Source organism: Hyposmocoma kahamanoa, unplaced genomic scaffold (assembly GCF_003589595.1).
Source record: "Hyposmocoma kahamanoa isolate Upper Pololo Valley unplaced genomic scaffold, ASM358959v1 92, whole genome shotgun sequence".
Lineage (NCBI taxonomy): Eukaryota > Metazoa > Arthropoda > Insecta > Lepidoptera > Cosmopterigidae > Hyposmocoma > Hyposmocoma kahamanoa.
Window position 1 is genome coordinate 20,282,613 of NW_020654748.1, and position 17,982 is coordinate 20,300,594.

General features: G+C 36.6%; 1 protein-coding gene across 1 annotated transcript in view; it reads left to right on the forward strand.

Annotated features, from left to right (window-relative positions):
• LOC113236936 overlaps positions 1-17,982 on the forward strand; it is a 398,691-nt gene that overhangs the window by 242,193 nt on the left and 138,516 nt on the right. Inside the window, exon 4 of the mRNA XM_026473163.1 lies at positions 1,866-1,999. Within this exon, the coding sequence (XP_026328948.1) occupies positions 1,866-1,999 (134 nt within the window). The remainder of the gene's footprint in view (positions 1-1,865; positions 2,000-17,982) is intronic.

The following is a 17,982-nucleotide window of genomic DNA, read 5'->3' on the forward strand; positions in this document are numbered from 1 at the left end:
AAAATTTTAATTATTTGTAATGAGTCAAAGTTAAGATGGTTGCGATATTGCAATAAGGAAAAAGATCTATCCACACGAACAACCTCTAGAGTTTATTAGTCATTCTTCTCAGGGAAATCTGTCTTTCAAATTCAATTGAATCAATGTGACGATTTCAAGTGTAATTTTGCTTGTCTATGAAATAAAGATAATATAAATATTATCTTTTTTTTTAAATGGTAAGGATGAAAAAGCAGCTGTAGCGTCCTGCAGGCTTAGCATGACCCCGAAGACAAAAGTTATCTCTTCTTCGAACTGTCAATTTTTTCTCTTGAAAATGACGTCACTATGAATTATCTCTACAGCCGCGAGCATAAGCGCTATGAGGTTTAAGTCGCGAGTACAAATGTCAAATGAAGACAATTTTTCTCTAACCATTTAAATTTTGTATACTTTTGACAAAACGCGTCATAGAAATATCTCTATTACCCTTGGGGCAGAAGACAAGCGATGCTTTTAATTTAAATACTATATCTTTTTAATGCGTGATTTAAATTTATAGTAATTTTGTGCCATGATAATGTCTCGTGCCTATCGTAATTATTTATTAAGTTTTTACGAAAAAAAACTGATACGAAAGAGATAAAGAACGACGGTACGCGAATTTTGCGAACAGTTTCATCTCTCTGAGGCCGAGTTCCTCAGTAATTTCAAGGCATCCTGTGAATTATAGATTATTTATGCCAGGAACTAGATGAGAATCTAGCTCCCCAAACGTGCACATATATATCTTTGAGGTTCAAAGTAAGTGAAGGAAAGGAATACACGCTTATTTCCCAGAATTTGATCCGTAAATTGGGGTGATAAAGATTGGTGAACATTTGAAAGAACAACAGACAAACAGTAAACAAAACATAAGATAGTTTTTTTCGCTATTTCCTTTTTCGTCAAAATGCGCTTTATATATCATTTATATATAACTATTATATAACTGCCTCTGTGGCCGAACGGTTACCATACCGGACTGCCACGCAGAGGCCCCGGGTTCGATTCCCGGGCCGGGAGAAATATTTGTATGGCCTACATTTATTTCTCTCGTGAGTTTGGGTGTAATTTGTGGTTGTCTATGTGTGTGTCCATGGCACCCGCGACACAGGGTTTCCCTTTACATTATTATAAAGTTTGTGTTGTGAAAAAAAACATAACTTCCCGGGTGTTTATCTTTAATAAGGCTGTAAATTAACATCGTTCAATAATTGCATTAAAATATAAAACGGCAGCACATCAAGCAACACACTGACGGTTCTTGTTTGAATATGGCCTCAATTTGTGTTCATTACCTGTCAGTTTTGTATGAAAAATAATTTAAATGAATTTAACTTCTGCTGACCCGATTTTTTCGTCACATACTATGAAATCACTCTTATAAGAAGCTGAGTTTATCAGCATTAAAAAATAGTCATTTTATTCATTTTGCATGAAAAACATGTTTTTTATAAAATTTGACCAACTTCTGCTGTCGCGATCTTTTTCGTCCCATACAATAAAATAGATCCTTACATAAAACTGAGTTGGTCGGCACTAAAAAATTTTTGATCAGTATTGTTCATTTTTATGGACAACACGCTAAACTAAAACAGTGACTGTGTCGAAATTATTTACACAAAAACCTACCTCAGACTGTTTCAGTGTATCTATGGTTTCGGATTTCCCAATACTGTCCCTTTATAAAAAAACACTCTGTATAGCTTGATGTGTTGTTGACTGTACCCTCAACTTGTACACATGATATTTGATGGACTACAAATATGAAATTGTTGTGTTCCTTTTTGTACCTATATATAATGAAAGCGTTTAAATTAACGTGGTGTGTTTCTTCTTCACAGAACTCCCGTCGGAGAAGCCAACGATAAAGGCTGAGAAAGGCTGGTATGCGTCAGGAGACTCTCTGAAAGCACACTGCAGCTCTCCACCTGCCGACCCACCGGCCAACCTGACCTGGTTGCTAAATGGGAAAGATGTAAGTAAATCTTTGGAGTGAACCCTTAGAACCTTGCGCATATACTGACAGAGGGTTTAAAAAGGCTTTAAAATTTAAGTGTCAAATCATATTTTGTGCAATCGTTACGTAGTGAAGGTTCTTGAAGTCGAATACTGTAGTAATCCGAGTGGCCTAAATAATTTGTATGTAATGATTGCATACAATACTTTCTCTACGAATGAATTAAAATAATGAAACCATTGACTTAAAAATAAATGGACGACGGGTCTAATACAAAAGCCACGAAAAAAATGTCCCAAGTCAACGTATTTAAACGTAGTGACATGTAAAGGAATATGAAAAAGCTAAAACGTTGAATTTAAATTGTAATGTAACTTTTTAGCAAGGACCCGACGTCCCTATAATTGTAAGTCAATGAATGAAACACAACCAATATTTAAAGACAATTTATTTGTAACATTTTGAGGTTTTATTTAATAAAATAAATTGTAATAATTTCACAAATAAAGTGAGGTTATTCATAAACACTGAGACGCGTTTAAGGAGACTCTTTTAAGAACCATAACAGCGAGAACCATAGACAAAATAATTTTGGTTCAGAACTAAAAAGAGCGCCTTTGTGACATGATTTATGAAATTATAATAGACAGATTAAAGTACAGGGAGTAGAAAAACTCATACAAATGCCACTGTATGAATCCGGGAGGGCGATCAAAAATCGTAGTCCATAATTCCTTTATGAACAATTTGGCGAATTTCGAGAGTGTGTCGACTAGGGTAGCATACCTTAATACTTAAAATAACCAAACGGTATTCGCTGAAGGTATTACAGGTTTACGCTCCGTCTTTGTCACATGATGAAGTGGAAACTATGTATGAGGATATCTCTAAAGTCATACATAGCTTAAGCGAAACTGGGCAAACGGAACGGTGATGAGCTGCGAGTGGGGCAATTTGGAGTAGGATCTCGGAACCACCGGGGCTACCTACTGGCCAGCTTCGTGGAGAGGGAAGAACTCTACTTGATGAACTCCTTCTTCAGGAAGTGGGAGCACAGAAAGTGGACCTGGATGAGTTCTGACGGTGCAACAAAAAATGAGATAGACTTCATCATGTTGACAAAGAAGCAAATATTCAATGATGTCTCTGTGATCAACACGATCAATACTGGAAGCGATCACCGTATGGTAAGAGGCATATTGAATCTTCATGTTAAGCTTGAAAGGTCTCGACTGATGAAGTCAACGCTCCAACCAGCATCGATCCAAATTAAAAACCCCAAGAGCTTGCGGCAGTGCCCCTCAGATCTTTGCGATTTAAAGCTCTGAGTGACACTGCAACTGTTATGGACAGGCGTGTAGCTTACCATCAGGCGCACGAGTTGTTCGTCCCGTCACTTGATTATATTTAAAAAAATTGTGTAATTACACTATAATAATGTAAATAAATACAAGCATAGTATAATATCCTACCAGAGCCTATTGTGTATTATTCCGAGAAGAACACTACGCCTAAGTTCATTTGTCACAGGACGTAGCGACGTGATGTCACGTTGTTTGTTACTCGACGTTGTGGCACGTCGAAAGCCGAAGCGTTGCTGCAATTATTCCGTTCTTGAATACAGGATTGTGGAATCATTGGGCTTGATTAATCTAGCAATTAAGTTGGTTGTCAGGGTCTGTAATTAGCTTTCAGGTTTAGTTACGTTTCGAGTAGGTTATTGCCCTCTACTAATATCTGTGCATTTCAGTGGCGAGGTTTGAAAACTTTCCTTGGTAAAGTCGAAGATTTAACTATTTGATAAAACAAAAACACTTACTTTAACAAAAAATTCTTATCCCGTTAAAAAGGCGCCTTGGCGACATTTCAACACAACACTTATTAGCACACAAGGTACTAGTTCACTTCATTTCATAGGTTAACTTATTCTTCACATAAAATAACCATAGCTTTTAATGTAATTTTACATTTCAAGCTGCCCGTTGCGATACAAAAGTTTGTAAACAACCTCATGACTGCAAAATGTTACTATTTTAACTACTTACGAATTGCCATGACCTTCCATATACATTCCTTACGTAGTCCTATTATAAAGAAACACCCAATTAAATATACAAAATAGCAATGAACCATATTTTATAAGATACATTTATTAAAAAATATAACTTAATCTAACACAATATGAGTAAAACAAATATAAATAAAAGTATTATAGTATTTAAATAAGAATTACTAAGGGAATCTTAATTATACATTCTTCATAGTAAAGTTATACATTTTAATATTAGCGTCTAATGTGTAATTGTGATTGTATATAATAAATAGATGTAATTGTATTAATTTGTTATTTATATGTTATAATTTTGTAACATTATTTAAAAAAAGTTTTACATCTGGCAACGATTCTGACATTAAAATAAATTAAACTACAATTTGTTCTAATAAGGTTTAAATTTAAGTGAACACTGTTCCACAATATTATAAAGCGGATATTTGCGAATGTGTGCGTATATTTTAATGGGAGCGGGGTAGCTTTCATTAATGAAGTAGAACTCGCCAATCCGCCGGCTTACCTCGCGCTGATTGGTTGAGATGCATCGGGACAAGTTATTACGCTTTTATAGTCGTCACCAAATAAGAGGCCAAATTTGACACTTGTCATCGTGACGCGAATAGGAATGTGGACTAATTACATCGGTAATCACATTATACGATTTACACGAGAAATTGATTCAAAATTGTAAGAGTTTGTGATTGTTTAGACTGTTTTTCGGTTCACTGTTGTACAAGGGGCCTAAAAGGCCAAATCGTGCAATTCAATTAAAAGCATTTACAGAATTCTTTGCAATTCTGTAGCAATTCCTCATATTTTCGTAAATCCAATTCTTTTGATTTTATAATATTCATAAATGGTTTATTACGAGAATTTAGTGTAAATAAGTATGTTCATCAATAAAACAACTACATAATCGAAATCGAAGTGATCGGTGAAATTCGGCGAGTAATTGCTTACAACACTATTATATAAAAAAAATAGCTTGAGGACAAAACTGTTTTCAGAACGTTTCGGAGTAACTAAAAATGGCGTCTTATTTTGGAATTTGTGCGAAAACAGTACTTCGAATATGTTTTGTCATATTATATAATGTTTGTTTATTGTTTCGATTGTTTGTTTATTGTTTCGTTGATCGCATTCAAAATTTATATCATATGGCCTTCTTTAGCTGTCAAATTTGGCCCCTTATTTGCTGACGATTTTATTATTGAATATTTTGAATAGGTAAATGTTTTCTAAGTGGTGGGGTATGCGCGCTGCCGCTGGTAATAAGTACGCGGAAAATTTTAGGCAAGCCGGTTGGAATCGAGTTATATGGACGCCTGTGGAGGATTGCCTGTTGCCTTTATTAAATTCGCGTAACGGTACAATGCCCTTTATGGTTTATTGTTAATATATTCTTTATTGCACTAAATAAATACATCAGAAATAAGTATTAATTTGAAGTAGGTGAGCAAAGATTACTTAAAAACAGTCATAGTCAAACCACTTTACAAAAAAGATGATAGGGAAGTGAAGAACTACAGGCCCATATCATTGTTATCAGTCATATCAAAAATACATAAGTTCACAATTACAAATATTTTTAGAAAAATATAATATATTAGCATATGCGCAAAAAGGTTTTCGACCAAAAAAAGAATATAAACATGGCTATATATGATTTTATGCAGGAAGTTATATCAAGTGTAGATGAAAGTACGCCAATCTGCTCTATTTTTTGCGATATGACTCAAGCGTTTGATCATGTAGAGCACAAAATACTTTTAGGAAAATTAGAAACCTATGGTATAGGAGGTAATATTCTTAAACTAATTTCATCGTATCTTAATAATCGAAAACAAATCACTGAAATCAGCAACATAAATATCCGTACCAACGCCGAATGTGTCCTTAGATCTTGTAGTAAAACAATTATATATGGCGTTCCGCAAGGTGACGTCTTGGGCCCATTGCTATTCATTTTGTACATAAATAATCTAAAAGTTGTACCGAATCACCACGTTTCTCCCTTTGCCGATGACAGTACAATAACAATTAAGTGTAAAAATAAAATTACTTATGAACAAGACATTAACGAAGCAGTAGAGTCCATTATAACTTGGTTAAAAGAAAATAACCTCAGTATTAATTTTGAAAAAACTAAAGTAATGCATTACAGTCAGCGACAGAATAATAATAACGTCAATGTTAGTTATGACAACATAAGTATAGGCCAAGTTACCGAGACTAGATTTTTGGATGTAATTGTAGATAATAAGTTGATATGGAAAACACATTTTCAAAACCTATGTAAATAATTAAGCATTTCTTCTTATGCCTTATACAAATTGGCTCATATAATTGACATTAACTCATTATTGACGGCTTATTATGGTATAGTGGCTTCACATTTAAGCTATGGGATTATTTTTTGGGGTAATTCTACAGATCGGGATTTAGTATTTAAAGCACAAAAGAAATGTATAAGAGCTATATTTAGCATTTCTTGCATGGACAGCTGTTTGCCCTATTAAAAAAAAAAATATACTAACGGTACCATCATTGTATATTCTAGAATCAGTATTATTTGTCAAAACAAACCCTAATCTGTTCAACAAACTTATGGAAGTAAGACGTAGGAATAGAAGAGATAATGATGCAGTATCTATGATGCCACATAAAACTGCATTTATATCAAAAAGTGTGCTCTGTATGCTGCCAAGATTATATAATAGAGTCCCAAAATCTATCCGTGAATTACATGTAGATTTGTTTAACAATAAATGTAAGCAGTATTTAATTGATAAATGTTTTTATAATATAAATGGTTATATGAATACGAGATGGATTTAGGGCCCAATTATAATTGTTTTTATATCTCGTAAGATTACATAAGATTACAGATGTATTTGACTAATTTATGTTATTATTGACTTTCATTCATTTTTGACATGCGCATATTTTATGGAGGCTTAGAAATGTAAATTATGTAAGTTTGACATTAACATGATTTTTCGCTTTATTTTTGACATTGTTAATTCTTACTAATTTTTATTATATTTTTCTTTACATGTTTACTAGTTTTTGACAGTTTTTAATTATAATATTTTGTACATTATGCGACCACCACTAATTATATTTGTTTGTTTCGACGAAACTGGTTGTAGTAGCACTGTTAATGTATTGAACTGATCTGATGAACTTATTGTACCTACTTCCATAAATAAATCGATCTTTATCTTTTATCTTTAAAGAGGGACTTGTATCTAAAAGAGATCTCCAGTTAACCCAAGGCAGTGAAAGCAAAGATCACAGCGGGCAACAGCGTGTATTATTGTATTAATAATGTCTACTTTTTTCCATCATTGCCATCATCAGTTTCAGGCTTGTATCATTGGTTACGAATTGTATCAACACTGTACTATGTTCCTGGTTTTACACATTTTCACACCATTTTCTATTTTACGGAGTCATCTGCCTGTTAGGTATAAAAAAAACGACCATAATATTCATTTGTCTGTTTTTCATGAAATGACTCCGCTAGTTTGTCATAATTATAATATTCAAAGATCAAATACAAAGAAGAATTTTTTTAATCTGATAGGACTGGAACCTGAGACTTTATGCCAATCTAGAGCGACCGCTCTAACAACTGAGCTGTAAACCGCGTCAGCAGACCTTACCAATTTATCTGTACGTTTGTTACGGTTTTGTTTTTCGTTGTAATGGCTTTTTTGCCGTAGCACACCCTATGAAAAGTCCATGAAAGTTTTTCATTTCGTTTTAAATAAATCAACTAGTGTATAGATTCGTGTATGTATGTGCATGCGTGCGTGTGTGTACTCATATATAAAAGTGCACGACTTCGTCGTCCCGTTACTTGATATCGTAAAACAAGCAAACTTCCATTATAAAATATACAATTTTGAAAATATCTTAGTACAAAGTACTAAAAAACCAACCTCAAAAGTTCGTGGAATTAAACCTATTTGCAAAGTTTTATTGAAATCGGTTACCGGCGAAACCGGATTCATCCGTTAGTTTGCCACCCTTAAAGGAGGAATATTTTCTTCAAATTTGAATGATACCACTACTGAGGTACCTTCTTTCCAACAAAAGAAGAATCATCAAAATTGGTTTCCAAATGCCGGAGTTATAGTAACATACCTACATATAATTACAATTAGCCTGATGTATCCCACTGCTGGGCAAAGGCCTCCTCCTGATCCCTCCACGCATCCTGATCTTAAGCTAACTGGACCCAAGTCTTGCCGTAGGCGTCCAGTTCGTCACGCCATCGCTTCCTCGGCACCTTATGGCTTTGAGGTTACCTTGGTCCATAGGTCTTCAGGCATACGGCTGACATGACCAGCCCAACTTCATTTCAGCTTCACAGCTTTTTATATATACATGTACTCGTAAGTTTATAAGATTATGGTCACTTATTATTTCATAATATGATACTGTAAGTTTTTAATCATGCATTTAAATTTTTATCACTGGCATACTACGTCTCCCTCTCTGTTCAGTTCTCCTCTGCCTCAAAGGTTATCTGGACGAGATCGCTCTTTTTTTATAAAATATAAGTTCACATTTCACCTCCATCTCACCTGATGGAAAGTAACGATGAGGTCGACGATGGAGCATGCACACCTAAATAATGCCTATTCACTCTCGCCTTGAAAAGGCCCAAGTCATAGCGTTTAGGGAACAAGTCTGCAGGCAGGGAATTCCACTCCATAGCCGTTCGCCATATAAATGTGGAAGCGTAACGCTTCGTGCGAATCTTTGGAATATCCGCAACATAGGGACGGAACCCAAGCTTACGTCTAGTTCTATGGAAAGGGGAAGGCGGAATTAAATCATGTAATTCCATCGCAAACTCTCCGCAATATATCCTGTAAAAAATCGATAAGCAGGCAATTTTATGGCGGTGTTCAAGGCTTTGCAGCTTCGCCTTCACTAATACCGAGTCACCAATAAGCCTCTTGGTACGATTGTCAATTGAATCCAAAGTGGCCTGTTGATATGTAGCAGAGTCATCCCAAAGAGGGCAGCAGTACTCCATGCACGACCGGACTTGTGCTTGGTACAGCTGAAGCAACTGTCCCGGTGTAAAGTAACGCCTCACCCTGGAAAGGATGCCAACCTTCCTTGCTGCATTTTTGGCCATGGATTCAATGTATCTGCCGAAATTCAAAGTCCATTCTAAGTAGCTGGAGGCAGTCGGCTATCGATATGGATTTATCACGAAAAGTCGAAGTCAGCTCGAAAGGACTCCGTTTTGCAGAGAATAGACACGCCTAAGTTTTGGTAGCGTTAAATTTGACAAGATTGGCATCGCCCCAATCGGAGACTGCCTGGAGTGTCAAATCCAAACGGCTAACCATGGACTCTCGACAAGACTGGATTTCCTCTCCACTGACCCTTGCATTGGTCAAGTACCTATCTACAACTGTGCTATCATCAACATACGAAAAGGTACCTGGAATTAACATAAAATTGATATGCAGCAGAAAGAGAGTTGCAGACAGTACGGACCCTGAGGAACTCCGGCCATCTATTGCCATATGTTCGGAAGTGTAGCCTTCTAAAACCACTCGAAGATCCAATTACAAAGGTCAGAGGGAAACCCATAAGATGGAAGCTTACTCGAAAGGCTTGCGTGTCAGACTTGTCAAAGGCTTTAGAAATGTCTAAAGACACTCCAAGTGCTTCGCCATGCTTTTCTATAGCCTCGATTAGATCGCCCTCGTCGGAATCCGTACTGGCGATCACTGAGGAGGTCCTTGTTTTCAAGGTACGACAGGAGACGGTTGTTGATTACGCGTTCCTAGTCTTGCAGAGTTTTGAAGTGCCTGAGATAGGCTCTCAGCGGTAAGGCCGCCTTTGCCCACATCAATTCTAAGTTGTCTATGTACTGTTCTTGTTGTGTGTGTGAGCAATAATCTGTATTATCTATCTATCTATCTATATACAAAAAAAATATACACAGTCGAATTGAGAACTTCCTCCTTTTGCGAAATCAGTTAAAAATTCAACTCTTAATCGCTTGTGACAAGAACGATCCACAGGCTAAAGTGTCAAGCTTGAATTTAGTTATAACGGACTGTAATTATCTCAAATGTTTCTTGAACTATATATCTCCGGGGTACCATTTGTTAATTTCAGTAATATGGCTGTAACGACGTCTAAAACAGATGTAGCCAGGTTCCGAGGTAATGGGTTTAACGGGTGAACCTTTGATCCCCAACGAATCTCGCATTTAATTACATCTCTGACACTACGAGCACAAACTGCGCGATATGAAAATGAATTTCTGTATCACGTTTGTTTTTGCACGTTTTATAACTCGGTAACTTTTATGTTTATTACGTGGTCCTTACTTATGGACTACCCTATGAATAGATCTCAGCTTTCTTTTAACGTCAGGAAATCCTTCCGCTTATGAGAGGCGAAGGGTTATATCGGACTAGTACCGACTAAAACCTAAGGGTGACGGTGGCCGCAGTCACGGGGGCGCTTTCCCATCTTCCGTGACGCCGACCGTTAGTTCGACGGTGCGACAGGCCGCCGAGCCCAATCTCGCTTTTGCGGAGAGGAGAGGTATTACCTTCTCGTCAGCCGTCTTGACAGGCAGACGTGGAACAGAGCGACAGACTGTAAATAAAAAGGACTTTGACAGACTGGGTCTTTGCTGATTGGCTAAAGAACTTTTAAACAAAAGACGACGGCTTTACGACAACTTAAATTAAAATTAACGCTATCTATTTGATTTGTAGCAACTAACAGTAGGTGAACTTCCATATCATAATGACTTATGGTGTACAATCACGGTTAATTAAAACGCAACACACCTGCACTGCAAAAATATTTCCTAGTAATTCGTCCTCAGCTTCAACAAAACTTGCGCGCGTCGGCATTGCAAACTTTGTTATCTCTAAATAGCACCTTCACTAACTTTGTTTCCAAACAAAACTTGAACAACGCGTTGTTTTTGTTTTAACAGCTACCGGCAAATTGTTCCAATAAAGAATTGTTTTGCTCTTTAAAAACGTCTTCGGAATACTTGTTGAATTTATACTTGACTCTTTGAAGTGTTGGAATGTACGCCCTGAAGTATCCTTCGGAAACTGGGATTTGGATATTAATAAAACTTTTTCAATTATGCAAGTTTACTTTCCATTTTTCCATTCTCAAAGCTTTTGAAAACGGTGTAGTATGCAAAGGGCCATTTGCTAATGTATAACAAACACACCATTAACAACAACCTTATATTAGCAGCAGAGCACCTTGTGAAAGAATTCGTCCAGAGAACTACTGCCTCCTTACCTATTTCTGCCGCCAAGCAGTAACGTAAGTAAGAGTGCTGGTGAAATTACAGGCACATAGGACTTGTCAACTTTATGACATTGTGATTTAAAGCTCTGAGTGGCACTGCAACTGTTATGAACAGGCGTGTTGCTTACTATCAGGCGCACGACTTGTTCGTCCCGATACTTGGTATCACAAAAAAAAGTAATTTCTCGTTTAGTTCAGTTAATTATAAGAAAGTTACTTTTGAGAAGTTCGAAAAGGCTTTCGCTGTATCGAGAATACAAATATTATATCAGCGGATCCACTACAAACAAAGCATATTGCCAAGTCAAACTTTGCATTTTACTATACTTATAAGGTTATAAGTGTAGTAATACTAGGTAGTATTTATGTGATCTGTGCTTATAACGAATATTTTTAACCGCTAGCAGATAGGAACGGTATGGCGGAGCTTCCACAACAGAATAAACTATCAATGCACAACATATCAGTGAGATAGCAATATGGCAGTAGTAAAAAGGGAAACAGAAAATATACAATATTATGCGCAAACCATTCAATCTATAATAATTAGCATAAATTTTCTCCTAATATTTAGAATTTGACATAATCATAGAGAGAATTGCAAATAGCTGTAGTATATAGCAAATAAATATTATAAAAATAGTGTACAGTATACAAAGGGATAATTGTTAATAGCAGCAGGGGAACCACAAGGAATACATAATATAATGGATATGTCAAGCGAATCCACAATTCTAACATTCTTCAGCGTTAGGCTGAATTTACATGAACATAAAGTTTATGCCAATTGTGTAACGTGCAAACTAAATAGGTACGAGTCAAAAGACATATCGCGTGTCTTTCGGAGAACTCTCGCTAAATCTTGTGAATTGCCACAGCTAGCGCATTGTACCTACCTAGTTTGCACGTTACACAATTTATTGACCTAAGTTCCATTGCGCTATGTACAATTTCGTAACAAAAGTTTGCTCCCATACCGTCTGGCGGCAATGTAAATTTTACCTTACTGTAATATAACATGTATATTGGTAAATTATACGAAATAATAGTCAAGAATTGAAAACGCCTTCGTATTCTATTAAAGCCATAATTCACACACGTGTACGCAGCCAAGAGTTTATTAATTACTTTGACTCCCGCAGTGCTAGAGCAACTACACCTCCACATCGTCACCACATTTCATTAAACATCTCCTGCGGTGCCTTACCAAGTAATGAAAATCTTGATAACTTCGTCTTTAAAAGCCATGAGTAAGTGGTCAAATTGATAGAAAGCAATTACCGGCTCCCATAGGCTTTGCGACACTAAAAAGGATTACTATTAATAAACACACACAACAATACTGCCCTCCTTGTCGTATCTAAAGTAGTTGAAATTTTTAGCGAATTTGAGTTATTAACATATTTGTGAATAGCAAAAAACGAGATCTACAACCACCTCTAATCGGTTTTTGTATAGCTTATTGTTAAGCAAAACCACCGTAATTGACATTTTTTATTAGCAAGAAACAAATTTTGGTGCCAATATTTCAAAAATTGCCGAAATGCTAATTCGTTACTCATGACAAGAGAGCAGAATGTAATTGTATCGAGCTCTACGGGCTTGCTGAACACCAGCGCTGTGGTATGTTACTGCAGCATATGCTGAGTTAAGTCCCTAAGGAGCACACTTTATACGCCTTAAAATTGTTACATCTATAAACAGTCTTAATATGGTACACATTTAGATACTAGTTCTCTATAAATGCTTTTAGAAAAAAGAAATTGTTCTTATAGACTTACTTCACTCAAGTCAAAATTATAAAACTTTCTTAATACCAAACAACTTAATTAAGTATAGCTCTCTTAAGATTTACTCTTCTAGTCCTTATTTTAAGTTCATCTGTAAAACAACTGATTATATTTAGTAAAATTGTTCTATACACATCCAGTAAAGTCTAATGAATACTCTAAAAACTAGTGTTCTTAAGTTTATTCTAGATATATTTTATTTATAGACATTCTGTAGTGTTTGTACTTATGACGAACACGTTATAGCGCGTCTTCAGTAGAGTTTATTTAAAAAAATACTACAATTAGGGTTTTTACTCTATTGGACGTTGTAAGAGTTCATGCAAAATGGATAAAGTAAAGAATATTAAAAGATCTGGTGGAGGTGGTGAACCTTGGATATCAAGTCACATCACTCGATACAATCAGCGTTGCCAATGTTAATTGTTCAAAATCCCCAAAAATCATGGTTAAAATCCCCAAATTCGGGGAGAGCAAAGTTCATATTCCCCACGAATTCCCCACATCTCGAGTTTTCATTCTTTATTAGAAATATATCGGTTAAAAATATAATAAAGAATTAAGAAACTCAAAATGTAATAATCTATTACGTTTGCTGTGAATGTAAACAGAATGTAAAATGTAAAACTAATTATAAAATTAGATGACCTTAAATCGTTTATTTATTTCAATAGATTCAGCATTAATCTGTAATCAGTCTTTGAAAAAAAAAAACATTTTTCTTTGCCTTACAAAATTAAGTAAATTGATTATTTATTGTGCATTTGGTAACACTATGTTAATGTTAGAAATAATCAATGAGTTTCGACCTATATTTAATATTTAAAGTTGACGAGTGGTAAGTTATGGTGTGGAAGTACCAACTGCTCGACTTTGTTTATCAATAGCTGATTTCGTTTTGCTTCATACCGGGGACCGACCTAAACGGGAGAAAGAATCGCGAACTCAACACGCACCGACTGGTAATTTTACAATTCAGAACCAAGTGCCCTAATAATAATTCTATTTAAGCTGCTTGTTAATAATACGAGGGATGTGCGATGTTGAAAAACACGTCGATATAGTCCGTCACAGTGTTTCTGACAGTAACGATCAAACTAGCGATGCACCAGCAATTGATAAATTAAACAAAGTGATAAAATGTTACAATCCCCACATTTTCCTCACATAGCGCTAATCCGCACAAAATCCCCTATCTAGTTAAAATTCCCCACAATTTGGGGAATTTTCCACAAATTGGCAACGCTGGATACAATAGTCGTAATTCGCGCGTAAGCCGGTCATGGCTTCGTTTGTGGAAAATGATAAAAACAATTGAAATGAGCGCGTAAGCTACTGTACTTCAATGTTGTGTATGTGTATTGTGCCGTCTATCAATAGAATACAGTGAAATCATTGTGTGAAATTTGGTTGGCGTGAAGAAATAACCTCAATTTTGTAATGAACATTTTATTTCTTCCGACATAAATTAGGTATGTGGTATTCAAAATTTAGCGAGCGCATTACTTTTATGGCAGGTTTTACATCACTTTTCATAATGTATTTAAAGTCGCACGTCAATTTGCGCTTTCTAACCGATTAAAAAAAGTCAGAAATATTATATCTAATTTCGCCATATTGCAATTTTGATAGTTTATGTTTTGTAAGCCATTAAACTTGAAATCTATTACAGTTAAGAGAATTACGTCTTATGTTTGTAACGCTTTAGTATTTTGGTTTTAAAATAACATTACTAAGAAAACTATCATAGACTATTGTCTAGAAACAGTCTACAAGACTAAATGAAAACTGTGTACATTCTACAAATGGTCTTGTAACATTCTAGAAGGGTTACTTAAGAAAAAAGATAAGAATCACTCTTAGCACTACCTACAGATAGTTTCTCAAAGTACTCTTGTATTCCACTAATAAAGTTGTGCCCACTTTTACTTTAAATTATCTAGAAACCTTTTTCGAGATATCTTGAGGGAATTGGAACTCTTGAAATATTCAATCGAATTAAATTCTATTAGATATCTTATACTATATATTTAGATATGGGTGCGCTGCTTGGGTCCCGTGTTTGCATGATACTGCAACACAGATAATTATTTGTATGTAAACTGTTTTTGTGTGGTTTTGTGTTGTTATATTGTGCCAATAAAAGTATATCTATGTCTTGCTGGCCGTAGAACACACAAGATCGTAAGGCTCAACTCACACTGGCGCAGATTCTAAGCGTCGCGTCGCGTCCTGTTTTCATGTACAACGCTTGGCGACGCGCGACGACGCTCGCATTAGTGCACCCAGATGACAGTGTGGTCGGCCTCTGACGCCTCACTACGCTCAAGTGTCGACGCCTGTTTCCATATTTGCATAACACAAATTTCTACCTTGATAATGAGAAAATAGAGATCAATATGCTATAAGCGAAAAACATGACCCGTCGCGACGCTTCGACTCTGCGCCAGTGTGAGTTGAGCCTAAGGGTGCGTACATATTATCTCGCGAAGGCCTGTTTGCGATGGGCTCGCGAGCTGCACACCTGCATTACGCAGTGCGATCTGTTCGCGCACCATCTATGCTTGCCTTGCGTGAGATATGATTACAGAAGCGCAAATAAGCTCTGGTCGAGCGAAGCGGGAAGCGAATGCAGGAAGCAAGTGCGTACCGGGGCGTGCTACACAGCAGTCCCAAGCGTAGTTCGTGTAACACCAAAAGCAGTCACGTTCAATTTTCTACACAGATTTTAAAGAAAGCAACACATCGCTGTCGGAAAAAGATTAAGAAAATATTCTACTTTTATTAGCGCAACGGACGCAACGCAAAAGAATTTTAGATCTAATTCATACTGAAACTTAATAAAAACACACTCTAGAGTTGTAAAAAAATACAACGTCCCAACCCGCTAAAGTCCTGCTAAAACTCCGCTCCCAGACCGCGCCGTAAACGGTTGGATAGAACTGAATGGAATACAATTCCCGCGCCCGCACCTGTCTCACGTTCGTCACGCGCCCGACCTGCACACGGTTCATCTGTTTGTCACTGCGTTCGGCCTTGGACCGCGCCCGCCCCACCGCCTGTTTCAATGTCATTAGAACTCGAACATTACGAAAATTTCCGCGCCCAGAATGCTCCCGATTTCGCCTCTTTAATTGTACGCGTGCAGCGTACCAAAAGCTCACTAGCAACGTATTCGCCTGATTTCTACGCATCCTTAGACACCTGCGTTTATGAATGCGTGGGCTTCCCGTCCCGACACATACTTTACAATAAGATGGTGGTGTACAGCGGGGTCAATGGTTCGAATCCCAGTGGTTGGTACATACCAATGACTTTAATTTCCTAATTAGATAGATAGATAAACACTGTATTCACTAATATGACACAAATACGAATGTTAATATCACGCAAATAAAACATTTTTGTCATATCCGTGAAAAGGCGCTGACTTTGCATATGCCTAAGTTGCCTAATGCGCTGGTTCTCCGTCTGAACCAAGGAGAGGGAGTAAATCTAGAAATAAGAGGTATTTGCAAGGAAAAACATAACAAACGACTAACTAGTGAAATTGCTCATTTAAATAAATTGTGAATAGTGCATATAAAATAACCTATTTAATATGTAAATTCATTCGATTTGAAAATTATGACTGTGAATATGTTTTAGTGTAATATATTAAAGTTATTTTACAAAGTTATTGTACACGGGGGACATGAAAACTAATAATAGTAGTAAAATTTCAACAAACTAGACAGACTTTTATAACGAGTGTAGGTGTTGCCGTTATAGCGCTTTGAATTTGTGTTTGGAAGACTCGTTGTGTATTTGCTGGAATATTATTCCGGCATTTTGAAACCGAATATTTGAAAGTACCTCTAAATGCTGCAGTTCTGTGTTATGGTAAATACGTTTGTCATTACGCACGTCTGTTAATGTTTTGTTGCGATGCTTCTCGTTAACGGTGAAGAAAAACATGTTGGTAAACCTGGCCATCCAAGAAAGTTCACGATTCTTGGAAATCACGCAATATCTAAACAATCTTCTTACACGAGACCGGTGTCTCAGCTGTCGGAGGTACAATGAGTAGATGAAGATCTAACCAGGCGGTTTCTATATTAGACAGGGAATTCTCAAGTTTCCATAATTTCTTGGATTATTATTGAAATTTCTTGTAGAATAATAATGTTCTAGAAGCTTTTGGTTGAATTGCGTACTAATAGGCCATAACCTAAGCTAGCTACAGTACACAGAAGCTGTTGAATTTTAATTCGTTAGGTTTTCATTTTATTCTTGTTCTTTGATAAATCAAACTCGCTTTCTCGCTGCTAATTTTAATTTCCAACAACAACAATTCAATATCAACCCATTTCATACGTCCCACTGCTGGGTACGGGTATCTTCTCAGGCGAGGGTTTAGGTCCGCCACTCAGGCCCGATGCGGGTTGGAGACTTCACGCGTTTTCCAAGGATTGTTAAAACTTCTTCAACGTTCATCACGATGTTTTCCTTCTTTTCGATGATGGAGGCTCATGGTATATCATTAAATTAAAAGTATAACAAAATTACATATCTTGCAACAACACAAATATGTTCCGTCGGACACCGTTGGATGGCATTGGCGTCGACATCGCAAATTTGATTTTCCCTCGCGGAATGACCACTGTCGGCGATTCGCACATAATGTAATCTACTACGTACCTTGTACGCATCTAGTACTGCTTCCTTATCTGGAACAGCTCTTCAGATCATACATGGGTTGCACCCAGAGTCGCTTCCTATTTAGAACGGTGTATGGGACTTCCGTGACATGTTGTCTGAGGCGTTTACGTAAGTTATACTGTTAATTACTG